We start from the raw sequence: 19,501 nt of genomic DNA on the forward strand, positions 1-19,501 counted from the left end.
AATTCTGCCATTTCCTACTCTATACTTCCCCAAGCACCTTCAAAAATAAATTAAGCATGTCAGATGAACTCCACTGGATCAGACCACAGTGGCTAACCAGATATCTCCAAGAAGCGCAGCAGCTTGGCTTGAAGACATCTTCCACTATTGCTTCCCAGCAAATGCTATTCAGTGTGTGCATGTGTGTATGAGTGTGTGTTGGCCATGCCCATTTGGCCATGGCCGCCACAGCCCTCCAGCTGAAAAAAGGTTGATTCCATGGGAAACAGACCACAATTAAATTCAACAAATTTCATTCATGAGAGTATCGGGGAAAAATATCTAAGCTAAGTTGACTGCAGTGTTACTTGTAGCTTGTGTGGAACATCTTTAGCCCTCCAGATGTTGCTGAACTACAACTCCAAGCATGCCAAATATCCTGGGATGATGGAAATTGTAGTTCAGCAACATCTGGAGGGCCAAAGCTTCCCTGCCCCTGACTTATAGGTATGAACATCTGTGCTTTTTTAAAAAAAAAACTCCTCTTTTGCCCAGAAGCTTTCAAAACAGGATACTATATTTCTTACACTTATTCCTAACCTGAGAACTCCACCCACCATCTACCATAGTCCCAGATCCACACACTCCTGTGACTGACAAATATGGCTGCACCACAGATTTATATAAGGGCATTACAATATTAGCAGTTTTGTTTTTACTCCATTTCTTTCTTAATAACCCCTAGGATGAAATTTGCCCTTTTCAAAGCTGCCATACCCTGAGTTGATGTTTACATTAAACTATCCACCATGACCCCAAGATCTTTTCCTTGGCTAGTCACCACCAGTTCAGTACAATGATTTCATACATCATTCTATCATTGTGAAAATGGAATTGTGCAGGTGTTGGGTCTGGGTTAAAGTATGTGTAAAGTTTTTATGGTTGAAATCATTTATAAAAATGATATCTATACAATAATGCAACAAATGTATATGCAGGAAATCAAATGTGACAGGCTGATAATTATTCCTCTTACCAGCAGCCAAGTAATGGATTATGATAACTTAATAATAATATAAATAATTTCTTATGTTCAGGCAGTGACTAATTATTTTTAATTCAGTGGAAAGCCATTAGAGAAACATTGTGATAATGCCACCATTGAAAAACAGATGCGAGAGTAAAGCCTGTATGTTAAAAACCGTATATGTTACTAGAGTGGCATAGGATAAAACCATGCAGAGTAGCCGTAACAATGCTGTCAAAGTAACACAAAGACAAATGGCATCCACAAAGGGTTTTGCTGCATGCCGCTTGTTGCTGAACTTCCAGTGACACTGGAGGAAACACTTTGGGGGAAGGATTCTGCAGCAGCTACCACTTCATTGCATATCCTGTGATAGTATCTTGCTTGGGGTAGATGTTGGAGGAGAACATGAAGCCCAAGATAATAATAGATTGGGGACCTGTTATAGATGTTGCTTCTGATAAGACACTTTCTTCTTCCTCTGCAGCGCTTGCACCTCAGTGAAGATGTGGCCGGGGCAACATTCATGGCAGCTGGCAGCTCGGCTCCAGAACTGTTTACATCTGTTATAGGTAACTCAACCACCCCTTTCTTGCTTGCTATAATTGTGGAAGTACAGCTTTTTCTAGTTTTATTCCTGTACTCCCCACAAACGTGATGTAGGATAGATGCACACAGAGATATTTTGGTATAAGAGCCAATCCATAAGATTAACTTTAGTACAAGAAACAATGGCAGAATGATGATATGGATGCCATTGGAAAGTTGCCACAGTGCCAATAATCAGACATTGCATGATGCGTGGCTTTTTGTGATGACCACCCAGAAAAAGGTTGTGTTTGTAAGAACCCTCAAAATGTGTATTTGTGAGAATATTCCCGCCTGTATGTTCTTTAATTAGAACAAAACAGAATGCTTTTGAATGTGCCATGCAGAAAGGGATGTAATGAATAGTTCATTCTTCAACTGGAAGTGACTGTGAAGTTGCACAGATGATGAAAATGGAATGGATCAGAGCTCAGTGAGAGTGCACATGCCTCGCTCTCATAAAATTCCTGGGTGCTTCCATAAGGGATCTCAGGTGACAGGGCTGGGAAGGACCTCTGCCTTAGATGTTGAAGAACCACTACTGGTCTAAACAGTTAATATTGGGAAGGATGGGTGTAAGGCAGGTTCATATGTTCATGTTTTCTTTTGTTCCATTTGAGGTAGAGAGTGAGAGCAGCACAGTCATTTTCAGTAGGACTTCTCTCAGTACATAACACACTGGAAGGCCAGGCTGTATCACTATATTGAGTCAAAACCCCTTAGAGGAAGGGGAAAGCTACTTTTAAAAACTTTTTTGCCCTTGAGCTAAGAAAAAAAATCATTATCAGCAGTCCTCAGACAAGGAGGCACCTCACGTCCCTCACCGAGTGTGATTCTGGGGGAAAAGGAGCAGAGCCACAGGATTTTGCAAGTTCAGCTACTTTATCTCTCGACGTTTGGGTTTGATTGGTGTGCTTTTATGTAGTCATTAGGGGAAAGGATTCAGCATATCCTTCTTGAGCAAAGTGGAGCCAACATTTTGCATGGATAATTAACTGCAGTGGATTATGTAGTCAGAACAACCTCCCCAGCAAATAACTGCTGATGTGCTTAATCATGGGAATGGCCAATAGCTCTATATAGTCTGGTTTCCAAACACTATCATTCATTCTGAGATCTATGCCATATTTGAATATCCATTTCTGGAAAAGTGAATTTTCTGCCGAGAATCCCAAAGACATAGAATAATGTCATTCAAATTAGCTATTATCTAAAGCCCTGTCTGCAAGGAGGGAGCCGGCCAAACATGCGTAGGCTGACCCTGTGAGCTGGAATCTTGATCATGCAAGGTTCCAGTTCACAGGGAAAGCCCGTGAATGTTTGGGAGGTTTCCTCCTCTGCCAGCATGCCTCCAGTGGCCCCTGTAGGGGCCAGGGCCAGCAAGAATGCAACAGCGGGGGCTCTCCATGCAATGATAACCATGTGGGAAGGACACCTCCACAGGGGTCATCTGTCTTTTAACAATATTTTTGCTACCCCAGATCTGACTTTCATTTTATATATGGTCACGGTAGTAATTACAGATTAATCTGGAATAAGAGTCTAGCCCTATGTACATTGCCCTGAAAATATCAGATATCATCAAAATCTGAGAGAACCCCTTAACATCTCACTGGATTCAAGTAGGGATTGGACTGCACATGAAGTAGGATGAATGAGGTGAGGTACAGGTTTAATGCCTGTACCACTTAAGACTGCAATTGGGGGCAGAATCATATTTTTCAGTGCTCCCATACACACACAAAACACTCTGCAAGAAGAAAACTACCATATCTGGGAACCAGAGCTTGGAAAAGTTACTTTTTTGAACTACAACTCCCATCAGCTCAATCCAGTGGCCATGCTGGCTGGGGCTGATGGGAGTTGTAGTTTTAAAAAGTAACTTTTCCAAGCTCTGCTGGGAACAGGCATTATCTTTCTCTCTTCCTTTCTCTGGGTTCCCCCTGCCCTTCTCTCTGGGAAGCGTTCAAAAATTGCATTTCCCCACCTGAAGTGTGGAACAGTTCATTCTACCGTCTCTATGAACCCATCTGCACTATACATTTAAAGCAGTATCATACCACTTTAAACAGTCATGGCTTCCCTGCCAAAGTGTCCTGGGAACTGTAGTTTGTTAAGGGTGTGGAGAATTGTTGGGAGACCCCTGTTCCCCTCCCAGAGCTGCAATTCCAAAATACCCTGGGAAGAGGGGTTGTTAAACCATTCTGAGAACTGTTGCTATAGGAGTCTCCTAACAGGGCTCAGCACCTTTAGCAAATTACAGTTCCCATAATACTTTTTTGGGGGAGGGGGGAGGAAGCCACAACTGTTTAAAGTGGTATGATACTGCTTTTAAATGTATAGTACAGATGGGCCATTCTAACATGTGTTGATTATGCCTACATGTGTTGCTAACAGATGATAAACCTTTGCACATATTTCTCTTTCCATATTTCATTGTGGCTCATGCTATAATTAATTTGGCCGCTCTTCTTCAATTGGTTGATCATGCAGAAATCATATTTAAGTAAATGTTTTATTACACACATTTTCTCTATTTCTATCAGTACTAGAAAAAGGTACTGTGGCATTTTTCCTAATCCCAATGCTACACCAGCAGCACTATTGTTAAGTTTCCATGGTTCTGTTTTGTGATGGGAAATCCTGCCTGTCTTTGACACCCTCTGTCCATTCTGAGTTATACAGAACGTCTTAAAATTATTTTCTCCCCCAGGTGTGTTTATCACAAAAGGAGACGTAGGCGTTGGAACCATTGTTGGCTCTGCTGTATTCAACATTCTCTGTATAATCGGAGTTTGTGGCCTCTTTGCGGGGCAGGTAAGAAAATTCAAGGACTTTGAAAATATGACTCAAATTCCCACCCCCAGTTCTCGCCATGTTACAAACTTGTGAGCTATAAGTCTGGAAATCTCTAATTCAGACCTTGCCTCAGCTGTCACCAACATCACTATCTATACAACACTTTAGAGACACAACAAATGTGTAAGATAGCTCAGTATTATTATTGCTGTGTTACAATAACTCATCCACACTAGAGGTCTTTAGCACTGCTGTGGCACTGAATTTTGATAATCAGCTGGAAGTGGAATTAAAGTGTAGGTTCCACAAATACTTTCCCATGACTTTCTGTGTTTACTCAGAAGCCTTTCCTATTCAGCAAAGGTCTGTTCCAATATTCATAAAAGTTTCCTGCTTACAGATACATTTGTATGCATTTCCAGAAGTTAGGAGCAGATCAGAGATAAGAAGTCTCACCTGGGTTTGGCATGAGACAGGACCTTGGTTCTCACCTAATGTCTTACAGAACTTGCAAAAAAAAAATTTCATCAAGGGCCTACTTCTAAGAACATAAGAACATAAGAAGAGCCTGCTGGATCAGGCCAGTGGCCCATCTAGTCCAGCATCCTGTTCTCACAGTGGCCAACCACGTGCCTGGGGGAAGCCCGCAAGCAGGACCCGAGTGCAAGAACACTCTCCCCTCCTGAGGCTTCCAGCAACTGGTTTTCAGAAGCATGCTGCCTCTGACTAGGGTGCCAGAGCACAGCCATCACGGCTAGTAGCCATTGATAGCCCTGTCCTCCATGAATTTGTCTAATCTTCTTTTAAAGCCATCCAAGCTGGTGGCCATTACTGCATCTTGTGGGAGCAAATTCCATAGTTTAACTATGCGCTGAGTAAAGAAGTACTTCCTTTTGTCTGTCCTGAATCTTCCAACATTCAGCTTCTTTGAATGTCCACGAGTTCTAGTATTATGAGAGAGGGAGAAGAACTTTTCTCTATCCACTTTCTCAATGCCATGCATAATTTTATACACTTCTATCATGTCTCCTCTGACCCGCCTTTTCTCTAAACTAAAAAGCCCCAAATGCTGCAACCTTTCCTCGTAATGGAGTCGCTCCATCCCCTTGATCATTCTGGTTGCCCTCTTCTGAACCTTTTCCAACTCTATAATATCCTTTTTGAGATGAGGCGACCAGAACTGTACACAGTATTCCAAATGCGGCCACACCATAGATTTATACAACGGCATTATGATATCGGCTGTTTTATTTTCAATACCTTTCCTAATTATCGCTAGCATGGAATTTGCCTTTTTCACAGCTGCCGCACACTGGGTCGACATTTTCATCGTGCTGTCCACTACAACCCTGAGGTCTCTCTCCTGGTCGGTCACCGCCAGTTCAGACCCCATGAGCGTATATGTGAAATTCAGATTTTTTGCTCCAATATGCATAATTTTACACTTGTTTATATTGAATTGCATTTGCCATTTTTCTGCCCATTCACTCAGTTTGGAGAGGTCTTTTTGGAGCTCTTCGCAATCCCTTTTTGTTTTAACAACCCTGAACAATTTAGTGTCATCAGCAAACTTGGCCACTTCACTGCTCACTCCTAATTCTAGGTCATTAATGAACAAGTTGAAAAGTACAGGTCCCAATACCGATCCTTGAGGGACTCCACTTTCTACAGCCCTCCATTGGGAGAACTGTCCATTTATTCCTTCTCTCTGCTTTCTGCTTCTTAACCAATTCCTTATCCACAAGAGGACCTCTCCTCTTATGCCATGACTGCTAAGCTTCCTCAGAAGCCTTTGGTGAGGTACCTTGTCAAACGCTTTTTGAAAGTCTAAGTACACTGTGTCCACTGGATCACCTCTATCTATATGCTTGTTGACACTCTCAAAGAATTCTAATAGGTTACTGAGACAGGACTTTCCCTTGCAGAAGCCATGCTGGCTCTGCTTCAGCAAGGCTTGTTCTTCTATGTGCTTAGTTAATCTAGCTTTAATAATACTTTCTACCAGTTTTCCAGGGACAGAAGTTAAGCTAACTGGCCTGTAATTTCCGGGATCCCCTCTGGATCCCTTTTTGAAGATTGGCGTTACATTTGCCACTTTCCAGTCCTGAGGCACGGAGGAGGACCCAAGGGACAAGTTACATATTTTAGTTAGCAGATCAGCAATTTCACCTTTGAGTTCTTTGAGAACTCTCGGGTGGATGCCATCCGGGCCCGGTGATTTGTCAGTTTTTATATTGTCCATTAAGCTTAGAACTTCCTCTCTCGTTACCACTATTTGTCTCAGTTCCTCAGAATCCCTTCCTGCAAATGTTAGTTCAGGTTCAGGGATCTGCCCTATATCTTCTACTGTGAAGACAGATGCAAAGAATTCATTTAGCTTCTCTGCAATCTCCTTATCATTCTTTAGTACACCTTTGACTCCCTTATCATCCAAGGGTCCAGTCGTCTCCCTAGATGGTCTCCTGCTTTGAATGTATTTATAGAATTTTTTGTTGTTGGTTTTTATGTTCTTAGCAATGTGCTCCTCAAATTCTTTTTTAGCATCCCTTATTGTCTTCTTGCATTTCTTTTGCCAGAGTTTGTGTTCTTTTTTATTTTCTTCATTTGGACAAGACTTCCATTTTTTGGAGGAAGACTTTTTGCCTCTAAGAGCTTCTTTGACTTTGCTCGTTAACCATGCTGGCATCTTCTTGGCCCTGGCGGTACCTTTTCTGATCTGCGGTATGCACTCCAGTTGAGCTTCTAATATAGTGTTTTTAAACAACTTCCAAGCATTTTCGAGTGATGTGACCCTCTGGACTTTGTTTTTCAGCTTTCTTTTTACCAATCCCCTCATTTTTGTGAAGTTTCCTCTTTTGAAGTCAAATGTGACCGTGTTGGATTTTCTTGGCAATTGGCCAGTTACATGTATGTTTAATTTAATAGCACTGTGGTCACTGCTCCCAATCGGTTCAACAACACTTACATCTCGCACCAGGTCCCGGTCCCCACTGAGGATTAAGTCCAGGGTTGCCGTCCCTCTGGTCGGTTCCATGACCAACTGGTCTAGGGAATAGTCATTTAGAATATCTAGAAACTTTGCTTCTTTGTCATGACTGGAACACATATACAGCCAGTCTATGTCCGGGTTGTTGAAGTCACCCATTACTACCACATTTCCTAGTTTGGATGCTTCCTCAATTTCATATCTCGTCTCAAGGTCTCCCTGAGCATTTTGATCAGGGGGACGATAGATCGTTCCCAGTATTAAGTCCCTCCTGGGGCATGGTATCACCACCCACAACGATTCTGTGGAGGAGTCTGCCTCTTTGGGGGTTTCGAGCTTGCTGGATTCAATGCCTTCTTTCACGTATAGAGCGACTCCGCCACCAATACGTCCTTCCCTGTCCTTTGATATAGTTTATATCCAGGGATAACCGTATCCCACTGGTTTTCTCCATTCCACCAGGTCTCCGTTATGCTCACTATATCAATGCTCTCCTCTAAGACCAAGCACTCCAGTTCTCCCATCTTGGTTTGCAGGCTCCTAGCATTAGCGTACAGGCACTTGTAAGCAGTGTCTCTCTTCAAGTGTCTTTGGCACTTGTGGTTAGGCCTGTGGTAATTTTGCTCTTCTGAATTTATATCCTGTGCCCCTGCTCTCACAATGCCTACTTCTAGGCCTACCCCTTTTAAAATTTCATCATTTCTTTGGTTTTTATCCCAGGGGGGAGGTTTATTCCGAACCGGACCTTTCTCAGCTCCTGTCGGGTTTCCCCCCTCAGTCAGTTTAAAAGCTGCTCTGCCACCTTTTTAATTTTAAGTGCCAGCAGTCTGGTTCCATTCTGGTTCAAGTGGAGCCCGTCCCTTTTGTACAGGCCCGGCTTGTCCCAAAATGTTCCCCAGTGCCTAACAAATCCAAACCCTTCCACCCGACACCATCGTCTCATCCACGCATTGAGACTGTGAAGCTGGGCCTGTCTGGCTGGTCCTGCGCGTGGAACCGGTAGGATTTCAGAGAAAGCCACCTTGGAGGTCCTGGCTTTCAGCATCCTACCTAGCAACCTAAATTTTGCTTCCAGGACCTCACGGCTGCATTTCCCCATGTCGTTGGTGCCAACGTGCACCACGACCACTGACTCCTTCCCAGCACTGTCTACCAAACTATCTAAACGACGGGTGATATCTGCAACCTTCGCACCAGGCAGGCAAAACACCTTGCGGTCTACACGCCCATCACACACCCCACTGTCTATGTTCCTAATGATCGAATCACCCACTACAAGGATCCCTCCACCCCTGGAGATATATCCTCGGCACGAGAGGATAGCTGCTCATCCCCCAAGGAATGGGTCCCTTCTAAGGGATCGTTTCCCTCTTCCTCAGCTGGATGCTCTCCTTCCCCGAGACCATCGTTGTCCATGATAGCAGGAGAGCTATCATCGTTGGAGTGGGACACAGCTATAACGTCCCTGAAGGCCTCCTCCACACACCTCTCTGCCTCTCTCAGCTTTTCCAGGTCCGCCACCTTGGCCTCAAGGAAATGAAGTCGTTCCCGGAGAGCCAGGAGCTCATTGCACCGAGAGCACACCCACGACTTCTGTCCAACAGGCAGATAGTCGTACATGCTGCAGGCAGTGCAAAACACTGGAAAGCCCCCACACCACTGCTGGCTTCTTACCTGCATAGTTTTGTTTAAGGTTTATTACGTCAATGGGTTGGAGACTGCGGTTTAGTTGAGGTCAGGGAACAGACGGGCAGAGTGGGGGGCCCATATTGGTTGGGAGTACTTTAACATTTCATTCTGCTTGACTAGCGATTGAAATTTTCTAGTATGTGTGTATTGTTGTGTGTTCCCAGAGTAGTGTGAAGTTCCAGTGGAAATGCTACAGGATTGAGGCTATAATCCTATACCCACTTACCCAGGAGTAAGCCTCATTTATCTTTGTGGGACTTACTTTTGAGTTGACATGTATATGATTACGCTTTCAGTTTCCTTTTGGCTGAGAAAATACTGGTTGACATTTGAGATATATGTTTATTAATATACACACTAGTCTGTAAAGAAGTTCCCTAAAGCAAACAGCATTTCGTTAAGAGCCTCGTAATACCATGGCTGCTTTTTGCAGATGAGCTCTTAAAAAAAAAAGACGTTCTCTCCTGATTGCTACATTCTAAATGTTCCATTTCTCTCCCTTCACCCCACCCCCAAAATACCAGCAGAACACATATCTGCTGGTACATGTGACCTGGGAGATAGGAAATGACATGGTGAGCCATTTTGAAATAGCTCCAACAGAAGACTAAGGAACAGGTCATTGCTCACTTGACACTTATAATAGCATTTACACAACACTATGTTGACTGTACACCAGTACTAACTTTCTATACTAATTAATCCAGGGGACACAGTTAAATCCAGCTGTCTTGAAGAAACATGGTCATAGTTGCATACTGTAGCCAAGTATTTGAAGAGTGCTATCATATCTCCCTTCACTCTTCTCTTCTGAAGGCTAAACTTGCCCAGTTCTCTCGGTCTCTCTCTCTTTGTTTCCAGTCACCTGATCATCCTTGTTGCCCTCCTCTGAACCTGTTCCAGTTTGTCTGCATCTTTCTTAAAGTGCAGTGTCCAGAACTTACCCAGTGTTTCAGTTTTGCCATCCCCCCCCCCGGACATACATAATTTTTGGATAGAGTTCTTTTGAAAGACTCACAAGTATTGCAGAACCCAAATTGTGTTTGCATTTTTACAAATTTGTAGGCTAGTACAATATCTCAGGCAGGAGGTCAGGTCTCACGACTAGGTCAGGGATGATGGGAGCTATAGTCTAACAATGTTTGGAGGGCCATCGATTCCACATTTCTAGTATATGTGGTGACCGAATTAAAGATACTCCCTAGAAATCAGCATGGGCTTTACAAAAATTAATTGTACTTCAGATAAACAAAATGGCTTATATTTTTGCTGTGTGATTAGGTGTTACAGTGTAAAGGAATCCTTGTACAACAAAACCACTATCCAGGAAGTACAGAGAATGTGGTGCTGTCAATGGAACCAGAACTTTTGCATTCTTTTCTTACAGAACTGTTTTGACCATTGCTAAGCAGAAAGAACAGGGACATTTAGAATCAAGGCAGATGTAATTTGTGTAGCATTTTGAGCTATTTTGGAAGGTCCTGCTGTGAGCTTCTGATAAGCATCTGATTGATCACTGTGAGAACAGGATGTTGGACTAGATGGGCCTTTGTTCTGATCCAACAGGGCTCTTCTGTTATTATGCTCACCCTCTCCATGTTCAGTAGAAGTTTACTTTTTTCTCTTTCACCATCAAGTTCTTTAAAAAATAGTTCTTTGAGTTTGCCACAAAAGCTGATCAGCTAGCATCATGAAGACATATCTTGTCCTTCCCAAGCTGTTTTCACACAGGTTTTTTAAAAAATTACTTTTTAAAAAATAAAATAAAGTGAAGGTTGGGTGTAAAATTGAATAAATAAGTATGATGTATTTTAAAGAATAAAAAAGGCATACAATCCAAATGAAACATTGTGGGGGGAAGGGGCAAGAGTCCAGTATTTTAGTTAGTAGAATGTATGTCTCTGAGGCAAAGTGTAAAGTTAGGAGGAAGCTCAGGTCATACTGTAGGTGAAATACACATTGCAACTTCTCTGTAAATATTATGTCTCTCTCCACCCTTCTTCACTGTTTTGGCTTCCTGAAGCCATCTCTGGTTAGAGCTCTGTTTAATACGATGTTTTGGTTTTGATGGGGGTGGGGGACAGGAGGTAGAATCATATAACCAAGTTAATAAAGCAGATATATTGTAAATAGCACTGGAATTCTTACAGTGGAAGGCTCACATAAACTAGCAATGTTAATCAGGCCAAAGGGTAAGGAAAACAGCTCAAGAAAAATGGCTTTTGATTTCATATGCCTTCTGCCCACTGGGCTGCTATAACTTAAGAGGCATAATCACAGCAATTTCATGAGAGCAATTTTACAATCATGATGTGGTAATCTCTTGTAGGGGTGATTTACAATAGACATAGAAATAGACTGTTAATTACATTAACTTTATTTATTAGAAACAGGTATAGGCTTTAAGAGAGAGAAATAATCCTCACTTTAAAAATAAATATTAATAGACAAAAATAAAATAATCAGTGGTGCCGACTGTTAGGAGCAGGTACCCCCCCCCACCTGTCTTCTTGCAAAATAACCAATTTGGAGATGTCCTATGTTATTTACACCCAAGTACCCATCATCGTTGTTATTACTCCTAACGTTGCCAATGCACCAGGCTTACCTATGTTCTGTTGATTTAAAGTCTGCCAAATTCCACATCTATTCTGCACAAAGGGGATTCAGTACCCTAGCTCAACTTCCTTCCTTATAACTTAATCAGATGTATTGTCCTTCTTTCAATCACCATTATGGTCAAATTGTACATCATGCCACTTTAGGATGAAGACAGACCCATTCTGGGTCTGGTGGGAGAGGTTTAAACATACATTCTCTGCCCACAAAACAAGTATTTTGGAACGCAACAAATGTTCAGTGTTTGTCTCTGTCTTCACCCTGAGTTATCCCCGTGTTGCCTACTGTGTACTAAGACAGCATGAGACTCCGCTCCTTGTAGGCCATTGCCACTAGCCGAAGACCCTTCTCCCTTCAACTTATTTGCTGCTGCTGAGGGACAAAAGCAGGGATGGGGAACCTGTGGCCCTGCAGACATTGATGGACTACAGCTCCCATCATCCTTGACCATTGGCCATATTCTGTGGGGCTTATGGCAGTTGTAGTCAAACAACGTATGAAAGGCTGCAAGTTCCGCATCCCTGGATGGAAGCATCCACCTACTGAAGAATGACGACCTTTTCCTCACCCAGCCCCAAGGGCAGAGTCAAGTAAGAAGAGGATGCTTAGAGCAAAGGGGTGGAAGAAACAAGATGAGTGTGGGGGTGATCAATGGGAGGAAGGGGGGTTGAATGGAAATAACTAAGGGAGCAGGAGCCAAAGAGCAGTGGAAGAGGAAGGAAAGAAAAAAACTATTTTTCCTCTCTCCAACCTTCTTGCAGGTTCCCACCTATTGGACAAATATGTGATCAATTCTAGATTATTCTCAATATCTGCAACCATTTTGTGTATTCCCTAAATACCTGCTAGCACCAAAGCGCACTAACTCTTGTGAACAAAATAATTTGTGGAGGAAACATATCATCTACACAGAAGTAGGCAGTGAAAGGGCTACAGTTGGTCTCTAGCTTACCAAAGGTTTTCCTCAGGAGAATCTCCCTTTCTATAGAGTGGCTGGAAAGCAAGATGGAGTAAAGCTTTGGCAAGTGTGCTAATTATCTACAGGTCTTAGATTGCCTATCCCTAATCTAGCACAAAGAGCATATAAGAATGAGCTCCTGAGGAAAAGAAATCAATCAACATATAGAAGATCACTGTTTATAGTAGAGGTTATACATTTTCTGGATATGGTTTTTCTGCCCAGTTGGTTTGCATATATCTTGATCTTTTAAGCTTTGATTTTACCAACTACAAGTAACACAGTTTGCTGACTAAAAGTAATTCAGATTGTCCCAGCCTTTGATCTCTGTTAACATAATTGTTTGTATGAGCTTCCTGCCCTGTAATGGCTTTGGGTGTGTGCGTTTTGGTACATGGCACTCCCTGAAAAAGCTTACAGCCTATGGTGCGCTTAATGTACTGAATGTTGTAAAGGGTGCAGGGGGCTGTTGTTTTTTCCTCCAGTAAAAGGGGAGATAAATATAGTCTTGTATCATGCCATCTTTTCAGAGACGATCAGTTAGAACCTGACATAAGCCCCCTTTCATTGGAGATAGTGACGTCTCTGAATAAAACCAACTAAAAGTATTTTCCCAGGAGATTTTTGCCAAATGCAGAATTTTTGCTAAAGAGCAATTCCGTGAACCTGGCTATGTGTGTGATACCTGGAAATATCCATGCACACACACATACACACTGTGGCCTATAATTTGCTTGATACTAGCTACAATATCAGGTCTGGTCAACATGTAGCAGAATAAGGTGGGAATTCAGGTAATAGAGAAGAGGTAGTAGAACAGGCTAGACCACTTGAGACTGCAGGTGGGGGGATCATATTTTTCAGTGCTCCCTTATGTGGAAAACTCTCTGTTAAGTAGAAAATTAGCACAACATGGAATGAATAGGATGGAAACTTCCTCTGTGTTATGTTAGTTTTTTAAAAAAAACTTGCAGGGAGTTTATGTCAAGAGAGCATTCAAGAAAGCCATTCTCCATTAGTCAAAATGTGATTATTCGGTTGCCAGCAATGATCATAAATCTGTTTCTGACAGCAGTCTCTTTCTGCTTTCTGCCTGCCTCTGGCTGCCTAGCTTGAAGTGAAGAGACCCCATGCATCATAAAGATCTTGGAAGGGGGAGGCATCTCTCACTTCATGCCCTGATGGCAGAGACTGTGTCCCTTGGCATGGGGCTTTGGAGGCAATCAGAAGCACTGAGATAGTGTCTCCAAAGCCTGACATAAAATGAGACTAACCCTCTCTTTCCTTCCCCTGAGTTTCTTGCCCATGCTTTGGGGAAAAGGTTGGCTGGAGACCACAGATAATGGCTGGCAACTATTGCCTCTTCCCCTAAGAATAGGGAGTCAGATCCCTAGGTCATGATGTCTCTTTAACATGCAGCACTTTTGTTGGTGAATCAGGCCAACACTTGGAGATAATGGGCCTTTCCACACAATGTTTTTTCTCCCTCTCAGTAAATGCTTATTTCTCATTTATTGTGTTGGATCTTCTTTCACAGACATCTTTTTTTGTTTTACTTTTTGTTTCAGGAATATGGCATTTTCAGATACAAATATTTTAAACCTGAGAAAATGTGTTTATTCTAACCAGGTTGTGCAACTGTTACAATGATTGTGTAGAATTCTCTGGTCTTCAGGTTAAGCCCAACAGCTCTTCCTTGCAGTTTGCCCTCGATATGGATCTTGGGATTGTACATGAGCAGTTCATTTTCTTCCTGTTTTGTTTTCTCAGATTGTGGTACTGTCATCTTGGTGTCTCCTGAGGGATTCAATGTATTATACCTGCTCTGTTGTTGCACTTATTTTGGTAAGTGGTCAGAGGTTGCTTTCCTGCATGAGTATTTCTTTGCTTGCCCTTGAACCCCAGAGTGCATAGGGGTTCGCTAGGGTGATTTCTTTTTCTTTTTTACAGAAGTATGCTGCTTGTTTTGCTTTTGTTGAAGGCTTCATTTAAATGAATACATGCCCTTACTAAGATTTCATGTTTTATGTGATTTTATATTTCACCCATAGCAATTTGAGAAATAATGTCTCACAACTTAAGAACACTGCTTCAAATGTCAAAACTAGGTTTGGGGGCAGATTACATTCTAGCTGTTTCCATTCAGAAAATGTGCAATAAGGTACTAACTGAACAGTGAGACGAGACCAGAATTGTACTCTACAACAAGCAGTTGTTACATCATGCTTCTTGCAAAAAGAGGCTGTTGTCTCTTGCTTTCCTTCTTTGTGTAAAAAATGTACTGCCTTCAAGTCGATTCCGACGTATGGCGACCCTGTGAATAGGGTTTTCATGAGGCCGAGAGGCAGTGACTGGCCCAAGGTCACCCAGTGAGGTTCATGGCGATGTGGGGATTTGAACCCAGGTCTCCCAGGTTGTAGTCCAACACCTTAACCACTACACCACACTTCTTTAGCCCTTTATAATTCCTACCATATCTGGTCAGACACAGCACGTTTCAGGGCAACTGCTAGAATTTATGCAGTCAGAAAATATGTGTGCACAGAGAAATACACAGTGTTTTCTGTAACTGTAACTCTTAAATTGGGTTCTGAGGGCCACCAATGGCCTTTGATGTACTGTATGGTGATCCCTGATGAAGGGTGTGATTCAGTTGCTTTTTGACTCCAATCATGTAATTTTCTGTGGGACTGCACAGGGTTGCTGTTGAACCTGTGGACTAGTGTGTTGCAGGTGGGGGACAGGCAGGCAGCTACCTTGGTCTGCAGAGTCATGGCACCTCAGATTAATCAAATGGTAGCAGATACCACTTGCGGATACCATGGACTGCAAAAAAGACCTATAATTGGGTGTTAGAACAAATTAAACCAGAACTGTCACTAGAAGCTAAAATGATGAAACGGAGGCTATCATACTTTGGACACGTAATGAGAAGACATGATTCACTAGAAAAGACAATAATGCTGGGAAAAACAGAAGGGAGTAGAAAAAGAGGAAGGCCAAACAAGAGATGGATTGATTCCGTAAAGGAAGCCACAGACCTGAACTTACAAGATCTGAACAGGGTGGTTCATGACAGATGCTATTGGAGGTCTCTGATTCATGGGGTCACCATAAGTCGTAGTCGACTTGAAGGCACATAACAACAAAGCAGGTACATGTCCAGAACCACAGGGAGGCATCAGTTCATAGAACCAGCTGGGTTGTGAGTCTGCTGCCAGCCCATCTCTCAGGTAATCACATGGGGGTCAAATGTCTGAACCCACCACAGTGGGTTGTTTTGATGATTCATCATAATAGCAGATCAAATAAGGGGAGCCTTCCTCTCCACTTACAGCTCTGTGTCTCTTCCTTTACATTCATTCTTTTGCTTCTTGATTCCATACTTCATATGGGAGATCTTGATATGCGTGGAGGTGCCAGATGATCCACAATATCTTTCAGCCTTGTATTACATCTATGTCCCCAGCTGGGGGAAATAATGTAAAGAAATAAGCAAATGTGATAGAGCAGGCTTGATAGAGAATTGGATACCAACTATGTGGGCAGAGTCCTTTTTTACCTCAGCTACTAGTAGCCCCCTCTCAGGCTGAGTACAATAAACTTCACTCCTCTTTCTCCCAATTACATATAATAAACAATGTCGTGTTCTGGGAGTATTTAACCTTTTTGGATGGCAGGAAGCAGAGCAGTAAGACCCAAGGAAGAACTGCTTTTTTTCTGCCTGACATTGCATTGTCACATTTTGCCCTGACACTTTATTGTAGCGTGACCTTGTGGCCTTGACTATAAGCTGCCTCATAGTGAGGCCTGTAATTATGGGTGACAACTAAGAGCCAGCGGAGTAGCAGATGTGGATTTGTTCCCCACTGAGTGTACAAGCAGTGGAAAGTAGAAGGGTAACGGTGCAAATATTTCTTCCCACATATATGAGGATACTTCATTTGCTGCCATCATTGCAGGCACGGCTGGGGGGGGAAAGAAAAGAAAAGCTGAGGCACAGAATATGAGTGCAACCTAGTGGTGACTGTGGAGGAAAATCAAATTCCGATAAAGATAAAAAGGGTAGCTGTGTTTCAGCTGATCTAAATAATATGTAGACTGAGGTGCTAGAAGTATGGGCTGTCACTTCAGACTGCAAGTTGAGGATTTGCATTCTAGAAAATAAACAAAAACCCAGCTCCGGCTGCTATCCAATTAAATCATACTCCAAGTGGGTCCATCGTATCCATGAACTTAAGTTAATAATGGATAACTTAAGTCCATTGATTTGAGTGGGTCTACTCTGAGTATGATTTAGTTGAATACTACTCTCTGTGTGCGCGCGTGTGAGAGCGATTCACACATATGATACGTTTTCACTGCTGTCTTAAGTGACAGACAGAATTGTACCACTTAATATGTGTTCCAGTACAAAGGATGATCTGAAAAGCACAGGCTGAGAACCTATGCAGATGTATTGTAGCTGTGGACACGCTTGTCAGATGAGTATCTTAAGGCTAGGCTACACATTACCAGGAGATCAATGATAGGATATCCTGACATCTGGATTTGTCCTTAAAAGCAGCTGTGGAGGAAAGAGGGTGCAAATTAGGTCAGAGTAGCAGTGCTGCAGGGGGTGTTTAGCACTCTCTCTCCATGGCAGTTTTTTCTGATTAAAATTGGCTTTCGCTTATAGAGAAAGGCACTAAACATTCCCTTCCCCCAGTGCCAATGCTCCTATACAGTTTCTCTTCCTCTTCACAGCTGCTAAAAATCAAAATGTCTTGAGGTCTGACCATAGACTTCCTGTATTTAATGTAGTTTGGCCCTAGCACCTCAGGTTCTTTGCTTTTGGTAAAGGAACTGCATTGCTGACTCTAGAGAGTGCCCTTAGTCATTGAAATCAGGACAGTTTACAGCTTGGTTACAGAAAATTGGTAAGTCTTCTGGTAATTAGGACAGTGGCACAGTCAATGCCATGTAAACCAATACATTGGTTGTAGGTGTGGTTGTGCAACTGAGCTCTTTGCACAAATCTCATAACTCAGTGGCACATGCCTTTCATAGACTATGACCCCATTTCAATCGCTGGATCTCAAATAACAAGGCTGGGAAATGTTATGTTAAAACCTAGTGTCTTGTTGTTGTATTTGTTTCTCCATATAGTGATTTAGCACATTGGAAGAAGATTATATACAAAACCTTTATTTAAAAGTTGAGAAATTGCTCATACGTCGCTATTGAATTGAAAAGAGCAAAACCTTTGGTTACTCCTTTTCAGTTAACGTTTTATGTTTGTTGATAAGAAATTAATAAATACCTTATATGTCTCAAATAGAGCTATAGATTACAGATGTTAAAAAGGTGGGTGGAGGAAGGAAGGAAATGTGTGAAATAATTTGGAACAAGGGGATCAATATTAGAAGAGAGATTGTGATGAGAAATATTTAAAGTCTGTTTTTAAAGTTATTGGCAGTCTCACATGGTAATTTATCTTTTAAATATTTTCTCCACAGTTTATTTATGATGAAAAAGTTTCTTGGTAAGTAGTGCTGCTATCATTTTCTGACTACCAAAAGTAAGGGAAGCAATAGTTCTGCTGAGCAACTTGGGGACCAATTTCCATCCCTGCAGGAACCTAAATAGTAAAATGACTCATGAAGATCTTTTTAGAGTTAAAAGAGGAAACATCTATTTCCAAGCGCCTTCTGTGTCCACCAGTTCTCCACACCCACACAAACCTCCACTAAAGATGCAGGGCTTGGATAAGCAGGATGAATATGTGAACATTCCCATGCTGTCTGAAAAATATACTTCCATGATGACAGTCACAAAAGCTGAGGACACATGTATTCATATTACAAGTACTGTGGATTTAAGAGGCTGGCAATATGTTATAGCTACCATGAGGATGTCTGTGAAAATGCCCTCCCTTTGGTGAGCCATCCCTTGCCTGCCAGTCATAACATCTACAAGTATTGACTACTGTATCTGGATAATCATAATCACATTGTGCATGAGAATCCATGAGCTCCCTGTGACTGCTGGGGTTCTCCGATTGTGGGTTTTGAAGCACTGCAACAACCCGCAAAACCTATTTGAGGGAAAATGGGACATAAAAAAGGGAATGTGTATACTTATAGGCGATGATAGCACTATTGTACTGCAAGTATTATATTAAATCTCTGAAAAAACGGTTGCCTGTAGCAAGTCCCATCTGGAAGAAGCTGAGAGAGGATTTCTAGGAGAGAAAAGGAGAGTTGGGAATTGGGGAATGAAAGGAGGCAAAGACTCCTTTATATGCTCACCAAAACATGTTGGTGCTACTTTTTTGAGTAAAATGATGATTGTTTGGGAAATACCTGTGTGATAGGTCTTTTTCAGATGGTTGTAGTTTTCAAATGCATGCAACACACCCTCATACCACAGTCTAATGGGATAGTACCATTGAGAAGGAAGTTCCATGCCATTCAGTGAGAATGCAAAAACAACAAACGAAATGTGAGCAAAGGGGTTAGCAAAGTGGTGAATGAATTGTGGGATGACAGCCAATGTGAAGTTGGGGCTAACAAGCAATGGGTCAAGAGGAGAGCAACAGAAAGCTGTAAATGATCATGACAATTGTTGCAAAGGTACACTGTCCTGATATCTTATAATATGGAGATACAGAAATACTTTTAGAAAGAAAGAAAAAAGATGGCAGGCAAGCAAGCAGCAGGCAGGCAGGGAGATACAACATGTCCATATATAACGAATTTGCCCAGCTACTGTGGGTAGAGGTTTACTTGATTACCTATGTCAAGGAGGAGTTGGCTCCCCTACTGCCCATCAGCTGCCAAGCTAACAATAAACTGGGTGTTTTGGCCAAGGCCAC

At 42.3% G+C, this 19,501-nt stretch overlaps 1 protein-coding gene across 5 annotated transcripts in view; it reads left to right on the plus strand.

The window, feature by feature from the left end:
• SLC24A3 (solute carrier family 24 member 3) overlaps positions 1–19,501 on the plus strand; it is a 221,458-nt gene that overhangs the window by 155,984 nt on the left and 45,973 nt on the right. For all 5 annotated transcript variants that reach the window (XM_061587741.1, XM_061587765.1, XM_061587745.1 and 2 more), the window contains exons 5-8: positions 1,494–1,578; positions 4,308–4,411; positions 14,416–14,490; positions 18,144–18,169. In XM_061587741.1, coding sequence (XP_061443725.1) covers positions 1,494–1,578; positions 4,308–4,411; positions 14,416–14,490; positions 18,144–18,169 — 290 coding nt within the window. The remainder of the gene's footprint in view (positions 1–1,493; positions 1,579–4,307; positions 4,412–14,415; positions 14,491–18,143; positions 18,170–19,501) is intronic.

Source organism: Rhineura floridana, chromosome 1, assembly GCF_030035675.1.
Source record: "Rhineura floridana isolate rRhiFlo1 chromosome 1, rRhiFlo1.hap2, whole genome shotgun sequence".
Lineage (NCBI taxonomy): Eukaryota > Metazoa > Chordata > Lepidosauria > Squamata > Rhineuridae > Rhineura > Rhineura floridana.